Raw genomic sequence first — 21,170 nt, 5'->3', positions numbered from 1 at the left:
AGTAAGTTATCAGATGAGAGACAAGAGTCATACCATATTCATATAAACTTTATTACAATATATTATAACTGTTCTATTTGATTAGTTATTGTTGTTAAGCTCTTACTCTGCTTAATTTATCTTTATCATTGGTTATGTATGTATAGGAAAAAGTATGTACAGGGTTTGGTAATATCTGCAGTTTCAGGCATTTACTGGGGGGTCTTGGAAAGTATCCCCTATGGATAAGGTGGGAGGCGGGGGGACTACTCTATATTCAGTTTTATTTTAGAATAGGAATAGGCTGAGAATCACACCAAATAACTGTTTCAACAATTATGAGTCTGTTTTCGCATAGCATGAATGCCCTCCTCACTTCTAATGTTGGTTTCTCACTATAGTCGTTTTTAAAATGCAGCATTAGAGCTACAACCATCTTGCAATAATAGATATGACCAATTTCAACATTTTTCTGCCACAGAGGAAGCCTTTAAAGTTACTGAAAATTTGTTTAATGGGGTTAAGTATCATAATTTACAACTGAAAAAAAAAATCCTTACTTTATATAGTTGAAATCCGCTTTTAGGTTGAGAGAAGTACTGCTGGTACTCTTTTTCAAGTCATGGATAGCATTCTGCCATTCCTGTACAGCAGCCCAATCAGCAATTGAAATGTAGCACTCACATGCTTTATTTCCCAAATAATTTATAACCTCAGGGGAAGAGTCAGGTGGTTTGGACAACAAAGATTTCCTGGAGTCACCTGAGTGAAAGTATTTATAATACATATAGAGAGATCCAGAGCAGTCATGAATATATCAGAGTGCAGAAATTTAAAAGCATGCAGTAAGATCATCAGTATAAGTTATTTGATGACTACTTTTATTTAAATGTTGAATACTCACCGTTTAGAGAATGTTTCGGGCTGGCGCTATTTCGCCCAGCATTGGCCAATGTAAGAACAGATTTGTCGAAACTGGAGATGCAGCAATCAACCCCTGTCATGGCACACAGATGCTCCTGGTACTCCACAGAGGCCTTTTCAAACCTTCAATGCAAATTGAGACAGCCTTATTTTTAAATTATCCACATATTCATTTCCATAACAACTTGAAAGAATGAATCACTCAATAAACTGAGCTAGATAATTAGTTGATTATTTTGCGTGGGGCGTGCAAAAAATTAGATCTCTTCCTCCCAACAACTGAAAATAAATTACATTGTTAAATGTTGAAAAAAAGATAGCAAAAAATAACAGAAAATATTTGGATAAATATCTGATCTCAATGTGTGCAAAGGCTAATAGAAAAAGAAATACAAGAAAAGAATCCATAAAGTAACAGATCTAATGGCATAATAACCTGAAACTTTTGGGTATAAAAAAAACCCACCATAAACATTAAAAGCAAATTACAAGTCAAGGAATTATATAGCATCAATAATCTTGGTGTATATTAAAATTTCACAGATCAATAAAGAAAAAAATGAGAGGCCATGAAAACTTAATCTGGGTTTTCAAAAATCACAAATGATCAATATAGCACACAGAGAAAAGGTTTACTATTAACCATTAATAAAGCAATGTAGCCAGGGCAGTGTGGGTCAGTGGTTGAGAGTCCACCCATGAACCAGGAGGTCACAGTTCGAGGGCACATGCCTGGGTTGTGGACTCGAATCCCAGTAGGGGGCAGGCAATGATTCTCTCTCATCACTGATGTCTCCCCCCGCCGCCCACTTCCTCTCTGAAATCAATAAAAAATATATTTTTTAATTAAAAAAAATAAAGCAATGTAAAATAAAACAAATATTTTCAATGATGATGGTGACCGGGTTCTTGTTTCTCGGTGACACTCAGTGTTCACAAAGGTGAAGATAAGGTATTCTCTACTGTTAGGGATTTAAATTGGAATAAACTTTTCTGTAGGGTAACTTAGTATATATCATAGCCTTTCTTCGATCCATAGCCTTTCTTCTAGTAAATCAGCTTGTAGAAATGAATTCAAAGAAAATAACCAAAACTATGAGCAAATGGCTAAATGCCAAGGTGTATTAAGAAGGTGTAGTAATGCTCTAACTGGTTTGGCTCAGTGGATAGAGCATCGGCCTGCGGACTGAAAGGTCCCAGGTTCGATTCCGGTCAAGGGCATGTACCTTGGTTGCGGGCACATCCCCAGTAGAGGGTGTGCAGGAGGCAGCTGATTGATGTTTCTAACTCTCTATCCCTCTCCCTTCCTCTCTGTAAAAAGTCAATAAAATATATTAATAACAAAAAAAAGGCCATTGGAAAACACATATATAATTGCATATTGTTTATTTTTTTTATATATATTTTATTGATTTCTTACAGAGAGGAAGGGAGAGGGATAGAGAGTTAGAAACATTGATGAGAGAGAAACATCAATCAGCTGCCTCCTGCACACCACCTACTGGGGATGTGCCCACAACCAAAGTACATGCCCTTGACCGGAATCGAACCTGGGACCTTTCAGTCCGCAGGCCGATGCTCTATCCACTGAGCCAAACTGGTTAGGGCTAATTACATATTGTTTAAAAAAAAAAAAAAGAAGAAGAAGAAGGTGTAGTAAAGTCCTAGTTGGTTTGGCTCAGTGGACAGAGCATCAGTCTGTGGACTGAAGGGTCCCGGGTTCGATTCCAGTCAAAGGCACATGCCAGAGTTGCGGGCTCGATCCCCAGTAGGGGGCGTGCAGGAGGCAGCCAATCAATGATTCTTTCCATCATTGATGTTTCCATCTCTCTCTCCTTCTCCCTTCCTCTCTGAAATCAATAAAAATATATTTTTTTAAAAAATGAAGGTGTAGTAAAAAACAAACAACAGAAACAACCTTATTGCCCAACAACAGGGATGTTAAATTCGGGTATATTCACATATAAATATAACTGTGATGTTAAAAATCATATTGTAGAATATTTTAACATGGCAAAGTACTTTTTAAAATATTGCTCAGTGGAAAAAGCAAAAACATGTGGCCAGCAAAAACACTGCTATTTCTGTGTAAAGAGGTGAGAAAATGACATGAAAAGAAAAAAGAACAAAAAGGCATATACTCGAAAACTACAGTTACCATTAGGAGATGGAATTATGAACAGTTCTTTTATTTTTTTCCTACATTTTACAGATTTGATAAAACTTACATCAATGTACACAGATTATGGTACATTCTCATTTATCTAGAGAAATCGAATGAGTCTGAATGTTAAGTGTACAGGGCTAATAAGCAATTACTCCAGCCATAAAGGATAGTTTGTACCAGACTGATGTGAAAGGTTATTAATTAAGGATCAAGTTCAAAAGTATTTATAAACCAAATAATTGGCAGATCTTGTTTTAAGAAAGAATTATTAATTCACAAATAAGAAAGACACTTAATTTTGCTACTACAGACAGAATGAAGATGTGTCCTAGTAAAATGATTTATAAGCAAGTTCCAACTGCTAAAATTGATCAAAGTTGTTTGAGCATTTAAATACAATGTTAGCCAGTAATACAAATGATTTAAACATAAAGAAATTCTATCACCCATTTCCTTCCTTCCAACTTACCTCCCTTCAGCCTGTTGGGCCACTGAGTTAATCCAAAGAAGATTTTTCCCAACAATGGAAGATGACCAGACAGCAATTCCCTGTATTGCTTCAGGACAATGAAGTTCACACAGTGCTTCTACCACCATCATGATGGTAACTTCCAATTCATTCCCCTGAAAATGGCACTCAGAAAAATTAAACTCAGGCATCAATACCATTAAATTCAAAATCTCTTCTAAATTTACAACTACTGGTCATAATCAAAGCCTATTTAAGGTCAAATGTACTTAATTATTTTAACAAACATGATATTACAATATTTAGGGTATAATTCTTAAAATTTAATATATAATGTAGCTACAAAAGGTGACTGACAGAACCTTAATAGCACATGGGTGTTAATCTTTACAAAATAAAAAGTTCCCCAATATTTAAACTATGGCGTCTGTAGGAGTAACACATGAAATAAATAAAAGCCAAATTAAATGTAAACATGAATTAAAAGATGATTAATTTCATGTCTCTGAATATTACCTGACATTACCTTCATTAGCAAACATTTGTTATATTTGGATCCCACTTATTGAGCCCACTTAAAACCCAGCACTTTTCCCATATATTGCAACATTATTATTATATATACTTCTGCATACATTACAATTTACATATACTTTTCTACACATTATACTATTATCATTATAACTTATAAAAATCATTTCTTCTATAGACAAATTTCTTAGAATTAATTATCTTTAATGTTCCAACCTTATGTATAAGTAATGCATATTTTGACATGTTCTAAGTCTAAAAATATGAATAAGTGACTTTGGAAGTTACTGCTTTTATGAAACATTAGATCAAAAACTTTGAAAATGAATAAAAGTGTTCATTTATTTTAGCCATGGATTAATTAAATAATAGCAAAGGAATTAAACCCAAGTTTTTCTATCCAACAGATTTAAAATTAACTCCAAACACACCACTTTACCTGAGATAGATTTGTCTTCATTTCTGAAAGCAAGTCAAAGCCATGTCTCACTGTCACAGCAGGCTGACCTGCCAACAATCCAACCCTCATGATGGAGAGTCGAATCCGAGTCAGCCAGTCTTGACAAGTTTGACGATTGGTATAGAAAAAAGTTCTAATGACCTTTAGAATAAAAAGAAAACAGGTTCAAATTATAGGTTCAAATGTCTCAAACATACATACAACAAATATATAAGTCTACTGTGAAGTCGGCTCTACACACCACCACCAGGTTTAACCATGAAACTGCTACAGAGCAACACTTAGCCCACTGAAACCAACCTTGGGAGGGGATGTTAGTGCATTAGCACATCCCTCATATGCATTATACATTAACTTCTCCAAATTTTCCAAATACTGCAGAAGAAGAACAAGTCTAAGCTGGTTGCTACTGTGGCCTTCATCATTGTCTGCAGTTGTCCACTGACTAACATCTTGATCAGGATTTAATGTGTGAGCCGCGAGACTTCTAATGATACCTAAAAGCAAAGACAACATTCCATATTTAAAAGAAATCTTTAAAAAGTGCAGAAGTACTTGGAGATAATTTCACAAATTCACATGTATCAAGTTTCCTCTGTATAGCCATCATTTAAAAACAAAACTCTCAATATAAAACAATTTTCATTTTTGGGGAAAAGTGTTTTCTCCATACAAATCCCTTAACTGTTTTTAAAAATATATTTTTATTGATTTCAGAGAGGAAGGTAGAGAGAGAGATAGAAACATCAATGATGAGAGAGAACCATTGATCGGCTGCCTCCTGCACATCCCCAACTGGGGATCGAGCCCACAACCGGGGCATGTGCCCTTGACTGGAATCAGGACTCTTCAGACAACAGACCGACACTCTATCCACTGAGCCAAACCAGCCAGGGCAAATCTCTTAAATTTTTAAACAAAAACAGACAACCATGTTGTTGCCAACACAATTATTCAATGAAAGCTTATTCTAACAAAATAGTCTAAAAAATAAACTTAAAAGGAAAAATATCATACTCTCAAATGTTTGTTTTAACAAAGACAAATTTCTTAATATAAGGCTTGAAAGTATTTACATCACAATGTTTGCCAAAGAACTAGTCAATTACCTTCAATTGTCTGGAAGGTATCTTGAGCTCTGCCCAGTGGGGTTCTCAACTTAGAAAGGACAGTGAACTGTGCTGCTTCCCAAATAGCCCACTGCCAAAGGACGGCATCTGTCTTTAGAAGATTGCGGGGAATTGTTGATTGGTCACGCTTATCCAGTCTCTGGCAGCTATAGAACAATCTTTCTAACCAATTGTCCTTCCTGGGAAAAGTAGTTTCATATTTAACAGACAATGACAACTTCATTTTAATAATAATAAAATTACAAGGGGAATGGAAGTAGGGAACTACAATTTTTCCTAATCCAAAAAGGCAAAAACTGCAAGTTTGAGAAGCATTATACCCCCACCTCTTATTTTGCAGAGGTCTGTTACAGTCAAAACAGGATGGAGGTATGGTATGGACGGATGATTAGGGTAAAAGGCTCAAAGACAACCTGGTTATCAGGCTAAAACATTCTCTCCAACTAAGCATCTCCAGAATGTCTATTCCCCTAGACCCTGCTCAAAGCACTGATGACAAGTTTAGATCAGTTAACTGTCAACCACATTTCATCTCTCAATTTCAAAGGCCATTTTTCTTTATCCAGATGCTAATTTCAAAGCAATGGTTCCTACTGAAAACTAAAATAATCCATTTTATAATATCATTTTCTATACCACTCCTGACATTTTCTCCTTAAAAGTAGGCGTAGGGCCAAGATATTCAAGTATATGTTACTTTCCCCAGTTAAAGAGTCAAAGAAATACCTCACCCTGTTCTATGAGAGTTCCCATATAAAATAAAACTAATAACATCAGAGAAATCTTGCGGGTGGAATGTATTACTCGGTGCTTTACTCATGTGACTTCTCAATGCTAAAGAAATTTCTTGAATTTCGGTGTGATTGTTATTGCTGTAAACAGAAAATAAAGTCACTGTCATGAAAAATGTTTAGTTAAAAGGTTAGTACATACTATAAATGGGCCATCTCTTTGATAACTAAATTTGTAAGTAAAAAAATAAAATTGAGGCTTTAAAACACAGAATGCTATTACAACTATTAAATTTCTGGTACTTAAACATCCCAAATTAACTTAATCAAAACAATAAACGATCGCAGTTTAGTTTTTTTCAAGTAACTGAAATACTAAGAAACACATTTTGGCACTACATGAATTACTCTACACTAATTATCGTGAGCTTATCTCTCTTCAATCACTGAGAAGGGCCATACAAGATACGACATTAATTCACTAATAGGTGACTTATCTTTTCCTAAACTATGTTAGGCAGTAAAAACATAGTGGAATGTCTTTGCCCCAACAAAACTGTTATACCTCAGGACAACATCTAAAGGAATTGACTTCAACAGCTTTCCAAATGCTTGTCGAATGCGAGTCCCACTGTGGACTAGCTGAACACGGCAAACATCAACACACCTATGAAAAAATGAAACAGATGATACAGGTGTGGCAATATTTCCAAGTTACTAGGGCTAGGGTCAAAAGATAGGATCTTTAGTCCATACCTCTGTAAAAGATCATCCGGCAAAGAAGAGGACAACGCGTGGAGACTGCTGCATGCTTGCAGACAGATATTCACATCTTCGACAAGAGCTATTAAAAATTAAAAGATAGTTATTTTCATCTTGCCAAAAGAATTTCTATGCCAGCATATCATAATTTTCTGACATTCAACAAACAGTGAGGGCCTACTATGGAGTAGGCTCTGCCCTTGCCTAGAATTCTCACTGGCACTAACGTTTGAGAAAATGATAGTTCAACAAAATCCACTTACTAGTAAAGTGGCTAGTCTTTACCCAAATGTTTTTTTGAGGAAAATTTCAAAAGTTCATGAAACATAACATCACATAAGTTTTAAAATGTGACAACTACTTAAACACCTAAAATTACTTATTTTTGACATATTAAGAATGAAGAAAAAAAATTATACATCGCTCACTAAAATAGGGATTATACATTTCAGGACATGGAAGTACTAAATGACTATCTTTCTCCCATTACCAATGATCCCTTGTTAAGTGTTGACAAAATTAAAAGAAGCACAGAAACTTACTGTTGGCTAAAAGGCCTTTGCAAAATTTATGAAAAGATGGAAGAGAGAATAAAGGTGCATATGTTTCAGACTTCTTCATTAAAACAGCCACTTCCAAAGCCCAAGTCATTAACAGTTTCCTGAAATACAAAATATACAGTGATATTACATTACGAAAGACAAAATCAATGTTAAATATCTCCTCTTCTTACGTTAGTTTTATTTTGTGTTTTTTTAAAATATCTCAAGCAACAGGAAACAGGAGTTAAAACTTTAGAAATCCCTTTGTCAAAAATTGCATGCCTTTAAAAAATCTAAAATATTTATCCATAAAATGTTGGGGTTCACATAATTCTTTTGAAAAAGAATAAGAAATCCCAGATTAAACAATAATACCAAATTTTGAAGTGCTTCATAATGAAGAAGTTGCTCTACCCCAACTCAAAAATTTTCATTCCTTACTCTCAAATCATGAAGTCAAATTAATAAAAAGTGCCCTAGCCGGTTTGGCTCAAGGGGCTAGAGCGCCGGCCTGCAGACTGAAGGGTCCTGGGTTCGGTTCCTGGTCAGAGCACATGCCCAGGTTGCAGGCTCAATCCCCAGTAGGGGGCGTGCAGAAGGCAGCCCATCAATGATTCTCTGTCATCATTGATGTTTTTCTTTTTTCTCTCTCTCTCCCCTCTCTGAAATTCATAAAAATATATTTTTAAAAAATAAGTAAAAAGTTAGGAAGTGTTAACATAAAATATTACTCGGTTACCTTGTGTCCTGGTTAAGATTATCTTTCTTAAGCAATATTCCCAGGAGATTTAATATAATTGAGAAATGTTTCTTTGTAGCTGTAGTTACAGTACTAATCACGGCTCCATCAAACAAAGACGGGGATGACGAACTAAGACTACTAGATATAAAGTGATCGTGCCTGGAAGACAAAGTTCGGATCATCTTTTCATCTCTAAATTTTTTTTTAAACAAGCAATTCCAAAGTTAAATCAGCACATATTTTTTTAAAACTGTACTTTAAAGGGCCTATCTAGCCCTTTAAAAAATTTTTCTTCTTAAGAATATTTGTACATACAGTACCTGGTACAATGAGAATACAAAGTGTAAAGCACTGCATACTGAATGGCAGGGAAGTGAACAGCCAGGTCATCATGCACAATCATCAGATTCTTACTCAGGAGTGCAAAGACAGTTGGAGACAGCGCCCACATCTGATGATGTACAAAAGAAAGTGTTTGACTCATTGAATACATGTACCAAGGTAAATATGTCTATACATATTATAAAATTAAAATGACATTTAAATTTGGAAACAATCTAATACACTCAAGAAGGGGTTAGCAAACACCTTTTGTGAAGATAAGAGAGTAAACATCTTAGACTCTGGGGCCATATGACACTTCCATTGCAATGTCCAACCCTTCAATTCTGCCAATGGAGTAAGAAGACATACATAGACAAAACAAATGAGTGGCTGTGTTTCAATAGAACTTTCTTTACAAAAACAGGTGTTTGGTGATAGCTGCATTCTGCAAATATACTATAATTCATTGACTTGAAATTTTAAATGGAAATTGTATGGTATGTAAATTATGCTTCAATAAAGATTTTTTTTACAAAGAGGAAACAATTGGCCCATGGGCTATAGTTTATCGATCCTGGCCTAAACAAAGCCCTCTGTACCCTTTACTGTAATACACTGGATTTCCTCAATTTTTCATATATTGCAAATGGCAAAATGCCCTGCCCACTGAGAAAAAACATACTGCCACCCTAAGCGTTTTACATGCTAAAATGCTCCATTCCACCTGACTGCTCTATCCCCTTCTCCTTGTTCCCAGAGAGCAGGACATAAACCTCCTCAAATCTGTATACAATGTGAATTACACAACAAATTTTTAAAGTGTAAAGAAAGGAAGAGTCTACTGTAGCCTTCCAACATAAGCCATAACTGGCAGTGAGGGAAGGAATAGCTATGGAAGGATAGAGATGAGGCAATCTGACCTAACAATATGAACAGCATGCAAGTATAAACATCCAAATCTTGATTTTTTTTTTCCCTCCCTTCTCTTAGAAAGCATAATCTTAGTTATATGCCATTACTCTTTATTAGAAATAATGTTTTTCAATCCTGCAAGGTCCACTAGAAAAAATCTATAAACTGTAGCAATAATTACAAAGAAAAAACAGGGTTACTTCACATTACTAAAAGGAAAGAAACTGTTATTCTTTCTCCAAAGAAATCATATATATTCCTAAAAAGCAGCCAAAAAGTGAGGCCATATGTAAGCACTGATTTTAGTCAAGAGGGGGAGAAAAGTACCAAGGGAGGAAAGGGCTGCACACAAAAGAACTATATAAATTTGAGCTGTGGAAAATGTTGACAACTTTTCTATAAGCATGTTAAAGTAAATGGGAGAAATTCATAAAAAAAGTTTTCTATGAAATATAACAAATATTTTAGAAATCTTATCAAGAAGTTGTCAAGGAAAGGAAGGAGAGAGAGCTAAAAATATGGCAAAAAAATATTCCCGTTAATTTAAATTATTCAGGCATGTCCTAAATATGGCCATTTGTTCCATAGGGATTCTGTAGATGCACTGACATGACATTAAATGAAATTCATAAATATGCAATAAGAAGAGAATTCAATGTAGATAAACAAAGTGATTACAAGTAGAGACTCACCCCAATTAGTGAATTTTTGGCATTTCCAATTGTAGTCAGGGCACTGAGGTCAAATATAACTACAAATTTTGCATTGTCTACATTGAATATATGATTCTTAAAAGCCTCGTGCTTTATTTCAGAACAGGCATCAGGAAGTTGTAGACTATGTAGCAGATTGTTTAGGGCACAAGTCATTTCTCCCAAAATTAATTTATAGGCAGTCTCCAAAACAGGAATATTCTTCAGGCTGAGCACTGCTTGATAAACAGCATGGGCTGCAGCAACAACCTGAAAAAGAGAATTCAGGAAAGTAACGATTCAACGGAAAACAAATCTTCTATAATTATATAGAAAATAAATTACTATCCACACATGGTGATAATGCAAATCAATTTAAGATTGGTAAATTTACTATACAGAACACTAAAGATCTTAATTTCAAAAAACCCAACCTTTTGGGAACCTACACACTTCAGTAAGTTTCTTTGTAATAAGTCTTTACTATATAGAAAGGAAATTTTAAATTAAAACTGGCCATATGAAATTTCTTAAAAGGACATTTTAAAAAAAACAGCCAGTGTCAAAGCACATATACAAACAGAATTTATTAAGATTGGTTTCACTACATCTACTTAGAAAGTCTATAGTGGTTTAGATATGGAGTCAATTGAGAAAGTAATAATGGAGTTTTACACAATAGTTCTCAACCAATTTAATGAAAACTAATGAAAATCTAAAAAGAATATCTGGCAATCATTCATCAAGGTATATAGCACTGTAATCTACAAATACCAAGTTAAAACAATCATTATAATCACTATATTCTAAATCAAATATTTGTCAATTCATTTATATAGCCTATAAACAAGATTAACCAAACTCTTTAATGACCTAAATTAAAAAGAGTAATTATGAACGTATTACTTACCTCTTTTTCTTTATGATAACGCAAAAACAGTAGTTTGGATGATGGTACAAACAATTTTTCTACAAATGATGATGGTAGTTTTGTATTTATCTGTTCAACAATCTAAGTGAATAAAATAAAAAGAAACGAGCTATCAAGTCACAAAATGACACTGAGGAACCTTAAATGCATACTGTTAAATGAAAGGAGCCAATCTGAAAAGGTTATATACTATACGATTCCAACTCTGTAGATGACAAAACCCTGGAGACAGTAAAAATGTCAGTGGTTGTTGGGGTCTTAAGAGGAAGGAAGAAGAGAGGAGTAGGTGGAGCACATGGGATTTTTTAGAGCAGTGAAACTATTCTATATGATATTATAATGGTAAATATATGGCACTACACATTTGTCAAAACCCACAGAATGTAGAGTGAACCCTAAACTATAAAATTTAGTTAGTAAATTTTCTGTAAACCAAAAACTGCTCTGAAAAAAAATCCATTTATTAAAAAATACCATATAATATATCTATATCTAGCTATGCTATACATTTTTAAAAATATATTTTTATTGATTTCAGAGAGGAAGGGAGAAGGAGAGAGAGATAGAAACATCAATAAAGAATCACTGATCAGCTGCCTCCTGCACACCTGCTACTGGGGATTGAGCCCACAACCGGGGCATAAGCCCTGAACGGGAATCAAACCTTAACTTCCTGGTTCATAACTTAATGCTCAACCACTGAGCAACAACAGCCAGGCAATGGTATACATTAAAAAAAAAAAAAAAAAAATTTAAAATTAATTTTAAGAGAGAGAGGAAGGGCGAGAGGGAGAGAGAAACATTTGATGGGCTGCCTCCTGCACGTCCCTCTACTGGGGATTGAGGCCACACCCAGGCCTGTGCCCTGACCAGGAATCGAACCAACGATCTCTTGGTTCATGGGCCAATGCTCAACCAACTGAGCCATACCAGCCAAGGCTTTATCTCCTATACTTTAAATTTCAATTTAACATTAAGACTCTTTTTTTTTACACTGGCAAAGGGAAGTGCAGCTGTGGTAGATGTGTTCAGCAAAATATCATATAGAATTTGCTTTTAAAATAATCCAGTTGGGGATGGAGGGACAGCAAGGAAGAGGGGGAAGTCAAAGGCCTAGATGAAACTAGATGGGCCATGTGTTTCTAATGACAGAAAGTAAGTAGTGTTATGTAGAAATTCATTATATTATTAACAATAAAAGGTTAAGGGGAATATTTATGGTTAACAATTAAAACTATAAGTTTCATATGGGAAACAAAACATACCAAGGTCTTTCAAAATAGCTACCAAGTACCTTCTCTTATATAGTATTAATCAAGATATTATAGATAATCTCATGTGAAGGATGATGTTTCATAAAAAAAAAAAAAAGGAATATATCTACACTGAGATGAGCCATCAAACACCAAAAGTAAATAGATACTAGGGACAAAAGCAAACTAGATTATATAAATAAGACTAATATGCTCAAAAAAGCCCCCAAACAACCATATCAATTTAAATTTTAGGGCCTGAATACACCAAAACATATTAAAAAGCAACAAAAAAGAATTCACATACCAATGTGAGTAAATTCAAGACTGAGATGATATAATCTGTGCCACAAGTCTGGCAATTCTCCAGTTGATCTAATCCATATGTAATGACCATGTCACAATGTATAGTCATGCTAGGATCCAAGCTGCCGAGCAAAACACCAACACACTCATTAGCAGCTGTCAACACAGCCTCAGAAAAAAACACTTGATTTGCAGCCGTCACACATCTCATTACTCTGTATAGAACCTGCAAATGGGGAAAACAAGCAGCTTTTTAAAAAAATTCACATGCTTCCACAGAGCAAAAAAATATTTTCTATTTAATGCAGTTTCAACTGAAAATTAACTGCCTGTCTTGTCAGTAGTCTCTTAATATTCTAGTTCTCAGAGATTGAATAATAATAAGGGTATTTTTAGTACAATACACAAAAATGATCTTGCCCAAAAAATTCTATAGTACTATTGTGACAGGAAATGGAATTTGCCATCCTCTATTTCCATTCTACCAGCTTCCTATGCACCCAATATCACTAAATGGCTGAAGTTCAGAATCTTTATAATCATGAAAACACACCAGAACTTAGAACAGTATTAACAGCATTGGAATAATCTGCCATGAGAATAACTTTTTGTAATTTAGCATCTGGGCTTTGGACAATCAATACCAATACTTAGAACTCCTAGAGACCCTTTTAAAATGGAACATTTAAGTCACCTTTAGCTTATGAAAGTTCATGTATTGATGGTCTCTTTTGAAAGAAAAGTATTCTCATTCATAGCATATGATACCTACATGAAGATTATGAAAATCGTGTAGTTTACAATCAAAACCCCCACTATAATAATCAATATTAATGTACTAAATTTCTAATAAGAATAACTTTGGGGGGAAAAACAACACATTGACACAAAGATAGCTCTAAAATATTTCTGTAATAGTCAACAACCACTACCCATAAGTTTTTAAAACCTATGTATAGGTTAAAAAGGACTAAAAGACCTTCATAAAATAATACATTTAATCTATAACTATCCTAGAATACTATTATATTCCTTTTGTTTTTTATTTGAGTTAACATATTTCAACACTGAAGTAGTCATCAAACAACCTCTTTGAGATAGCTACAAAGAAACAAAGATTAAACCATTTTGAGCAGGTTTAAACTATCAACATCCTCGTTTTAATTATCTTCAAGATCAGTCATTTCTGCTCAAATGCACAAATAACTTACCAAGAATTACAAACATAATTAATGTCCTATTTTATCTAGCAATATGTTCACCAAAAGTAAATGCTCATAAAAACTAGAGTTCTGTCCAAACAGTAAAATTTTAATTATTTAACTTTTTTTGCTGTATCACACAATTCTCCCTTCTTATTCAAGTAGAGTATAATGATGGGGTTCATGTCTTATGTCTATTATGCTGACCCACTCACCAGACATTATATAGTGCAGCTGATATTGGGGGCTGCAGAAGTGTGGCAATCTTATAACTGGCCTCAGATTTCTACACATTTTAAGTCCTTATATCTTTATATCCTTTAATGTCAGCCTATCAAGTCGTTTCATCCTGTCATATTCACAGAAAATTATTTTTTGAGGCTTTCTCTATAGTGTGCTATTTTTAGTATGTTGAAAACTAAAAGGAGACTCAGTAATTTAAAAGTAAAATAATAATTATTAAAAAACAAAAAATCTTAATATATGTTCAAAACCAAGAATAAATGGGATCAATGAAGGATCTCCTAACAGAAAAAAGTTCATGGACATTTTAAAATTCACAGTGGCCTTTTTTTCATGTGGAGAAAGGAGGAAGTAGGAGTAGGATGGAATATAGTAGAATTCCCAACTTTCCTGGCTATTTAAGAAAGCAGCCAAATACATACATGCTAAATAAATTAAGGGTTAATAACAGAATACCAGGTAAACAGAAGCATTTATAATATAAAACAATTTTATTCTTGAATAATACTAAGAACTCCTAAAGACACTTACATCTGTTACATATGCCTCAGTAATTGGAGGACCCCGAATTGGGCTGAAGCGTTCCCCAATGCTCCTCACCACAGTACTAAATACCCTGAGAAGAGCTGCCAGCTTTGGTAATGACACTGAAGGAGGAGGTATGTCTTCATCCACTGACTCCCCAGAGGCCACATGGCTGAGGTCCTAGAAGTGAATTCACAGCATTCTTATTTAAGTAAGACACTTTATAGATTTTTACAAATAAAGAGGTATGAGAAAAGGAAACATGAATCTAGTTGTAAAAGTAGATTTTACTTCTAATTAAATAAGCCAATATTAACCTCAGTAGATTAAGGAAATAACCTCTGTACCAATTCAGAGAGGTATTGATAAAAAATGAATTGTAGTACATATATTATAGTTTTATGTTGGTATAAATGAAGCCAAAACTGTTGCCATTCCTAAATTGTTTTTTGGTAAAATCTCATTCCAGGTATTCAAAATACTCAACTAAATAATAAGTACCCCACACCAACATTATGCATGCACACACGAGGCATGCACACACGAGAGAGAGAGAGAGAGAGAGAGAGAGAGAGAGAGAGAGAGAGAGAGAGAGAAGGGGGGGGGGAGAGAAGGAGGAGGGGGGGGGGGTAAAAAGTATAAAATCTGGTTCCCAGATTTATAATCTAGTTGCAGAAATAAGATATATTCAAAAGGAAAAGATTAGTAAAAAATGGGATACTAGAACCAATATAGCACTACTGATAATTAAACAATCACATAATAAAAGAGAATTAGATTTTATGGATATTAAAGGGATGAGTCTCTGCAAACTAGAATAAGTGGCTTCAGAGAGGCAGATCAGTTTGAAAGGTGGGAGAGGAACAAAGACTTCCAATGTATGGGGGGCAAAGAAACATGTGGAAACAAAATATTCCCTAGCTTTTCTCTGAAAGGGGGCAAGTAGACTGGTGCCATTAAAAGTAGTGAATTCGCCGAAACCGGTTTGGCTCAGTGGATAGAGCGTCGGCCTGTGGACTGAAAGGTCCCAGGTTCGATTCCGGTCAAGGGCATGTACCTGGGTTGCGGGCACATCCCCAGTGGGAGATGTGTAGGAGGCAACTGATCGATGTTTCTCTCTCATCGATGTTTCTAACTATCTCTCTCCCTTCCTCTCTGTGAAAAATCAATAAAATATATTTAAAAAAAAAAAAAAAGTAGTGAATTCTTGCCTGCCCAACATGGCTCAGTGGTTGAGTGTCAACGTATGAACCAGGAAGTCTCGGTTTGATTCCTGGTCAGGGCATATGCCTGGGGTTGCGGACTTGACCCCCAGTGTAGAGCTTGCAGGAGGCAGCCAGTCAATGATTCTCTCTCATCATTGATGTTTCTATCTCTTGCTCCCTCCCTCCTCCTTTCTGAAATCAATTAAAAAAATATTTTTAAAAAATGCAGTGAATTCTTATTGGCTAGAAGTAGCCAAGGTATAACAAAAATATGAAGCTAAATCTTAATGGAAGCTTGAACACCAAACAAGAATTATTGTAGATCTGCCGAAACCGGTTTGGCTCAGTGGATAGAGCGTCGGCCTATGGACTGAAGGGTCTCAGGTTCGATTCCGGTCAAGGGCATGTACCTGGGTTGCGGGCACATCCCCGGTAGGAGATGTGCAGGAGGCAGCTGATCGATGTTTCTCTCTCATCGATGTTTCTAGCTCTCTATCTCTCTCCCTGCCTCTCTGTAAAAATTCAATAAAATATATTTAAAAAAAAAAAAAAAAAAAAAAAAAGAATTATTGTAGATCTGAGTAGGGAAGAAACCCAGAAAGATTCAGTCAAATAACAGCAGGTTTAAGCCGTAACAGTAGGGCCAGGAAAGCCAAGAACCAGTAACAGAGACTTCAGCAGCACCCTTAAAACTGCTACAAGCACTTGTACAGCTGCAAAAGTTGGTGGAAGAAACCAAGTCTTGTCCTCCAAAGTATAATCTACAATCTCCAATCATGTAAGAGGAAAGTCTTCAGGGGCTTTTATACTTTTAACAATTCACCTCACCTTTTTTTTTTTTTTTTTTTTAAATCCTCACTAGAGGATATGTTTTTACTGATTTTAGAGAAGAGAGAAAGATCAATCGGTTTCTCATACATACCCCCACCAGGGAAGAACACACAACCTGAGTACTTGCTCAACTGGGAATCAAACCAGTGACCCTTCAGTGCACAGGACAACGCTCCAATCAAATGAGCCACACCAGCCAGGCCTCACCTCACTTTTTAAGTCTCTTTTAGTTAACAAAAAATAAGAGTGAACTACAGAAAATGTCTTCAGAAAGCTACCAGCTACCAAGATGATTTCAAGCTTTGCAAAATCAGGCCTACAATTCTTCTTTCAGTCTTTTCAGTAATTCTGCTGGTAACTTAAAAACTCATCTAAGAAAAATAATACATTGGCAATGGGCCTATAATTCCTGTTCAAATGTCAGGTGGTCTGACTTATTTTAAAATAAATATAGCACTTTAAGATTTTTTTGTTTTGGTAGCAATTTATTTTTTTCCTTTTTATTGAATTTACTGGGGTGACATTGGTTAATGTTTTTTTTTTTTAACCAAAATTTTAGGAAATAACTTTGTCTATACCCACCTCAGCATATGCCTCCATATCCTCTAGAAACTGACCAAGAAGAGTAGTAGAAAAAGCAAGATCAGCTACCCAAAATGGCTCCAGACTCTGCAACCACCCTAAGAATCATATAAGAAAGTTTAAAAAAAAAAATCCAAATAAAAAATATATTTGAGAGCCTTATTTTCTGGTTTTCAACTTTCCAACTCTTAAAACACGACCTGTATCACAAAACCAGGACTACTAACTATTAAGCATGCTAACCATGATTAACCAACATCTTTTAAATGCTGCAAAAATAAATGTTCTCCAGAATATGTATCTCACGTCCTTATTTTTCAGCAGATTTAATAACCATATTGTCACTATACACATCGCTTAGACCAGTGATGGCGAACCTTTTGAGCTCGGCGTGTCAGCATTTTGAAAAACCCTAACTTAACTCTGGTGCTGTGTCACATATAGAAATTTTTTGATATTTGCAACCATAGTAAAACAAAGACTTATATTTTTGATATTTATTTTATATATTTAAATGCCATTTAACAAAGAAAAATCAACCAAAAAAATGAGTTCGCGTGTCACCTCTGACACGCATGTCATATAGGTTCGCTATCACTGGCTTAGACGAAAATGCCACAACCTACCAACAACCAGCCTGGTTATTTATCCTAGGGCCACAGCTAGCCACCAAAGGTATGCACTGATTTCCCCAGAATAAATGACACAGAACCAGATTCACCTGCACCTTATTTTCAAAATTTTACTGCACCAAATAAGAGAAACTATAGCATTTAGAATGGGCTAAAGTGCCCAAGTGAGTCTTGCTAGTCATTCACTTAAACTCAAAAAATTTTTTTCTTTATCATTTATGACAATTTTCTAAATTAATCCATGTTTGTGTGTGTTTTAATTTAAAAAAAAAAACAACAAAACAACACAAGTCACAAATATCTAGGACCTTCTGTTCTATATTTCAGGATATGACCACTATTATATCCCCTCCTACCAGCACATGCCACAAAGGATTTAGTTAAGTCCTTTCAATTTCTTACTGGAGCATTATAATCTCTACTTGGACTCTCCCTATCTACTACAAAGTACACAATTTTCTTTTAAAAAGCTAAATTACCTAACAAGTAATGTTCATTTATAATAGCCAAACTGTACCTATGAAACAATTAATAGCTAGTCTTTGAGGGATCAGTGCTCCTTCCCACAATAGTTACATAATTGGTATATGCTGCACCACTTACCAGACACCTGCTGTGTGAGCGAAGGTTTCTGAGTATGATCTATATGCCATCCAACTAATATATCAACCGTATCCTGGATGGAAACAGAGAAGGGCACCAAGCAATTTAAATTTAAGGTCTTACTACTATTGCACTTGTGGATGATTTCAGAGTAAGTGGCCCTAGAAAGGACATCTACTGTCTACCTACTTGACATTTAAAGTGAAAAAGGGAGAGGGCAGCCAGAGGAAAATGGAACTTTGTTTATGACACTGATAAAATATTATTTTTCTTTAAATATCTTAGGGCATGAGTGTCAGAAAATAGATAGTATTTTTTTATAAAAACATTAATGCTGCACCATTCAATCCTGGATCCTTGAATATCACTTAATTATACTCAAAGGAGCAGAAACTTTGTATTCTACTTGAGTTCCCAGGTCCTTATACATGCAATCAATCTCTCACTCCATCATCAAAAAAGAGGGGATTGGGATACTCACCCTAAAGTTAGTGCTGAAAATATGAGGGTAGCATCGAGCTACCAAAAGAATGCACTTAACACATTTGCAAAGTAATTCTGGTGTATCCACATTTTCAAGAATGGACTGCAGGCTGGTCATTACAAGCTAAAAAAAAAAAAATTTGCAAGCCATGAACATTCAACAAAACAGGAAGAAAACAAGCAAATTAGGTTCATTATTTAATAGTGACTGTATCCAAATCTGACTATAATACCAAAGAAAATAAGTTCTATAGTTTTAGCTCAAAAAAAGTTGAAAACATTTCATTCCACTAAGGTATTAGGCTGGAAACAAATACTGTTTTCTCCTGTTTGATGTCTGTTAAAATTATTTCTAAGTAACGTCTATTTACATTATTCCTAAGTGCTCTCTTTAATGCATTGATGTGATTACATTTCAAATACAAAAACTAATATGTGCTTAGGAACATTTAAAAAATACCACAATTACTTTCTAATTAAAAAAAGAGAGCAGTTTATGCTTGAAAATATTAATACATGCTTCAAACTAGAATGTCTTAGAGATTAACATGGCCCCAATTCATGAGTGACTTACAGGCTCATATTATCACTACATATTTCTTTTAAATAAATAGATGGCATACTACTCATAGAATATTTTGCAGCTATTTAAAGCCACTTTTTTCCCCCAAAAATGAAAGCTTGTCTTTACAAAAGAATGTTATAAATATAGAAATGCTAGAATTAGAAAACAAACATTATGCAACAGCCAATGTTATATAATCTATAGACAGAACATGAATGGATGCTAAAAAATCATTGAAATATTACCAAAAAACAGGATACCCGGGAGGTCTCAAAACATCATGCCCAGATTAATCAAAGGGAGAAAAATAAACCTTCACAATGGAAAGACCTAGTAGTCTTCATCTCAACCAGGTAATCAAACTCTTCATCTCAGAGAATAAGACAACTTGAAGTTATGTGCCTACTGGTGTGATGCAATAGTAAGTATAAACTTTCTATGAAGTATTGGTGACCAAAATGTCTAAACTAAATCTAATCAGAAAGAAATAATCAGACAAGCCCAGAAAGTAGATCATTCTACAAAATAAGGGGGACAAAAAGTTACAAAGAACTGTTCTGAGAAAGATTAAAGAGGCACAAACCAAACACAACGCATGAATCTTGATGAGATTCTGGGTCAGGTAAGACAAAAGATATAAAAGACATCTCAGAGGTAACTGTAGAAATCTGAATATAGGTTGTATTATGTAATAAAATTAATTATAGTTTTGTTATATACGAATAGCCTTATTCTTAGGCGATACATGTCAAAGCATTATGGGATAAATTGTCATAATATGTGTAATTTATTTTCCAATGATTCAGCAAAAAAGTATATGTGTATGTATAAAAATAAAATAACTGTAGCAAAATGTTAATAAGTGACAAATCTAAGTAAAGGATGTATAGTGTTCACTATACTGAAGTTTCCTGTGGACTTTAAAAGTTTCAAAATAAATATTTAGGGGAAAGTTCATAATATAAAAACTATATACGATAGCCTGGCCAGCGTGGCTCAGTGGTTGAACATGGACCTATGAACCAGGAGGTTACAGTTAGATTCCCAGTCAGGGCACATGCCGGGTTGCAGGCTTGATCCCCACTGGGGGGTGTGCAGGAGGCAGCAGATCCATGATTCTCTCTCATCACTGATGTTTCTATCTCTCTCTCCATTTCCCTATCTCTCTGAAATCAATTAAAACAAACAAACAAGTAGGATAAGCCCTTTTGGTGTTATGCTGTTTAGTTACAGATAATTTTCTAATCTTTTCAAAAATTTTCTTCATGACCTCTATAATCAAGGGAAAAAAATGCATCCTTTAAAAAGGCAGAATAAAGTAGGACTGATATTAATTTATACACAATTATTTTACATCACTTGGAATAAGAATATTTGACATATTATCAAACCTAAAAAAGCCTAGTATGACTTGTGATGTTCATACTTTTTTGTCTCCCTCAAA

General features: G+C 34.8%; 1 protein-coding gene across 11 annotated transcripts in view; it reads right to left on the bottom strand.

Moving 5' to 3' along the window:
• Positions 1–21,170, bottom strand: part of SMG1 (SMG1 nonsense mediated mRNA decay associated PI3K related kinase) — a 108,834-nt gene that overhangs the window by 50,540 nt on the left and 37,124 nt on the right. For 8 of the 11 annotated variants that reach the window (XM_036309660.1, XM_036309657.1, XM_036309653.1 and 5 more), the window contains 19 exons: positions 19,160–19,285; positions 18,679–18,751; positions 17,444–17,541; positions 14,832–15,005; positions 12,857–13,081; positions 11,276–11,377; positions 10,366–10,635; positions 8,758–8,888; positions 8,435–8,596; positions 7,696–7,814; positions 7,148–7,235; positions 6,957–7,058; positions 6,392–6,532; positions 5,640–5,839; positions 4,831–5,027; positions 4,510–4,671; positions 3,540–3,694; positions 884–1,026; positions 540–741 (listed from right to left, as the gene is read on the bottom strand). In XM_036309660.1, the coding sequence (XP_036165553.1) occupies positions 540–741; positions 884–1,026; positions 3,540–3,694; positions 4,510–4,671; positions 4,831–5,027; positions 5,640–5,839; positions 6,392–6,532; positions 6,957–7,058; positions 7,148–7,235; positions 7,696–7,814; positions 8,435–8,596; positions 8,758–8,888; positions 10,366–10,635; positions 11,276–11,377; positions 12,857–13,081; positions 14,832–15,005; positions 17,444–17,541; positions 18,679–18,751; positions 19,160–19,285 (2,870 nt within the window). Of the gene's footprint in view, positions 1–539; positions 742–883; positions 1,027–3,539; positions 3,695–4,509; positions 4,672–4,830; positions 5,028–5,639; positions 5,840–6,391; positions 6,533–6,956; positions 7,059–7,147; positions 7,236–7,695; positions 7,815–8,434; positions 8,597–8,757; positions 8,889–9,025; positions 9,106–10,365; positions 10,636–11,275; positions 11,378–12,856; positions 13,082–14,831; positions 15,006–17,443; positions 17,542–18,678; positions 18,752–19,159; positions 19,286–21,170 lie in introns of those variants that run through there. The other 3 variants (XM_036309656.1, XM_036309659.1, XM_036309661.1) reach the window with 3 other exon arrangements.

This window comes from Myotis myotis, unplaced genomic scaffold (assembly GCF_014108235.1).
Source record: "Myotis myotis isolate mMyoMyo1 unplaced genomic scaffold, mMyoMyo1.p scaffold_m19_p_5, whole genome shotgun sequence".
Taxonomy (NCBI): Eukaryota; Metazoa; Chordata; class Mammalia; order Chiroptera; family Vespertilionidae; genus Myotis; species Myotis myotis.
This window is presented reverse-complemented; position numbering and strand designations above follow the sequence as displayed.